This window comes from Cystoisospora suis, assembly GCF_002600585.1.
Source record: "Cystoisospora suis strain Wien I chromosome Unknown contig_8698, whole genome shotgun sequence".
In the NCBI taxonomy this organism is placed as follows: domain Eukaryota; phylum Apicomplexa; class Conoidasida; order Eucoccidiorida; family Sarcocystidae; genus Cystoisospora; species Cystoisospora suis.
This window is the reverse complement of record NW_027161476.1, coordinates 1-217: the sequence shown is the minus strand read 5'-3', so window position 1 is coordinate 217 and position 217 is coordinate 1. Positions and strand designations below refer to the sequence as shown.

General features: G+C 49.8%; 1 protein-coding gene across 1 annotated transcript in view; it reads right to left on the bottom strand.

The window, feature by feature from the left end:
- Window positions 1–182, bottom strand: part of CSUI_010873 (uncharacterized protein) — a 3,006-nt gene extending 2,824 nt beyond the window's left edge. Inside the window, exon 1 of the mRNA XM_068070974.1 lies at window positions 51–182. Coding sequence (XP_067917050.1) covers window positions 51–179 — 129 coding nt within the window. The 5' untranslated portion in view covers window positions 180–182. The remainder of the gene's footprint in view (window positions 1–50) is intronic.
- Window positions 183–217: the final 35 nt, after the last annotated feature.

Sequence of the window (217 nt, the reverse complement as noted above, 5' to 3'; positions counted from 1 at the left end):
CGAGTCTTCTTCCCTTCTTCTTCAAGATGAGAGGTGGTGATTGCGCAGACATAAAACCGTAGACGCTTCGATGGATCGACTACAGGTAAGACTAGCTGAGTCCCTTTGAAATCCGCATTCCAAGAGCCTCCTGTAAACTTCCCTGGAACTATCTTCGTACGCGACCGCTGGTGCTTCATTACCTGCGCAAGGCCGAAGAAAGAACGGAGAGAAAAGG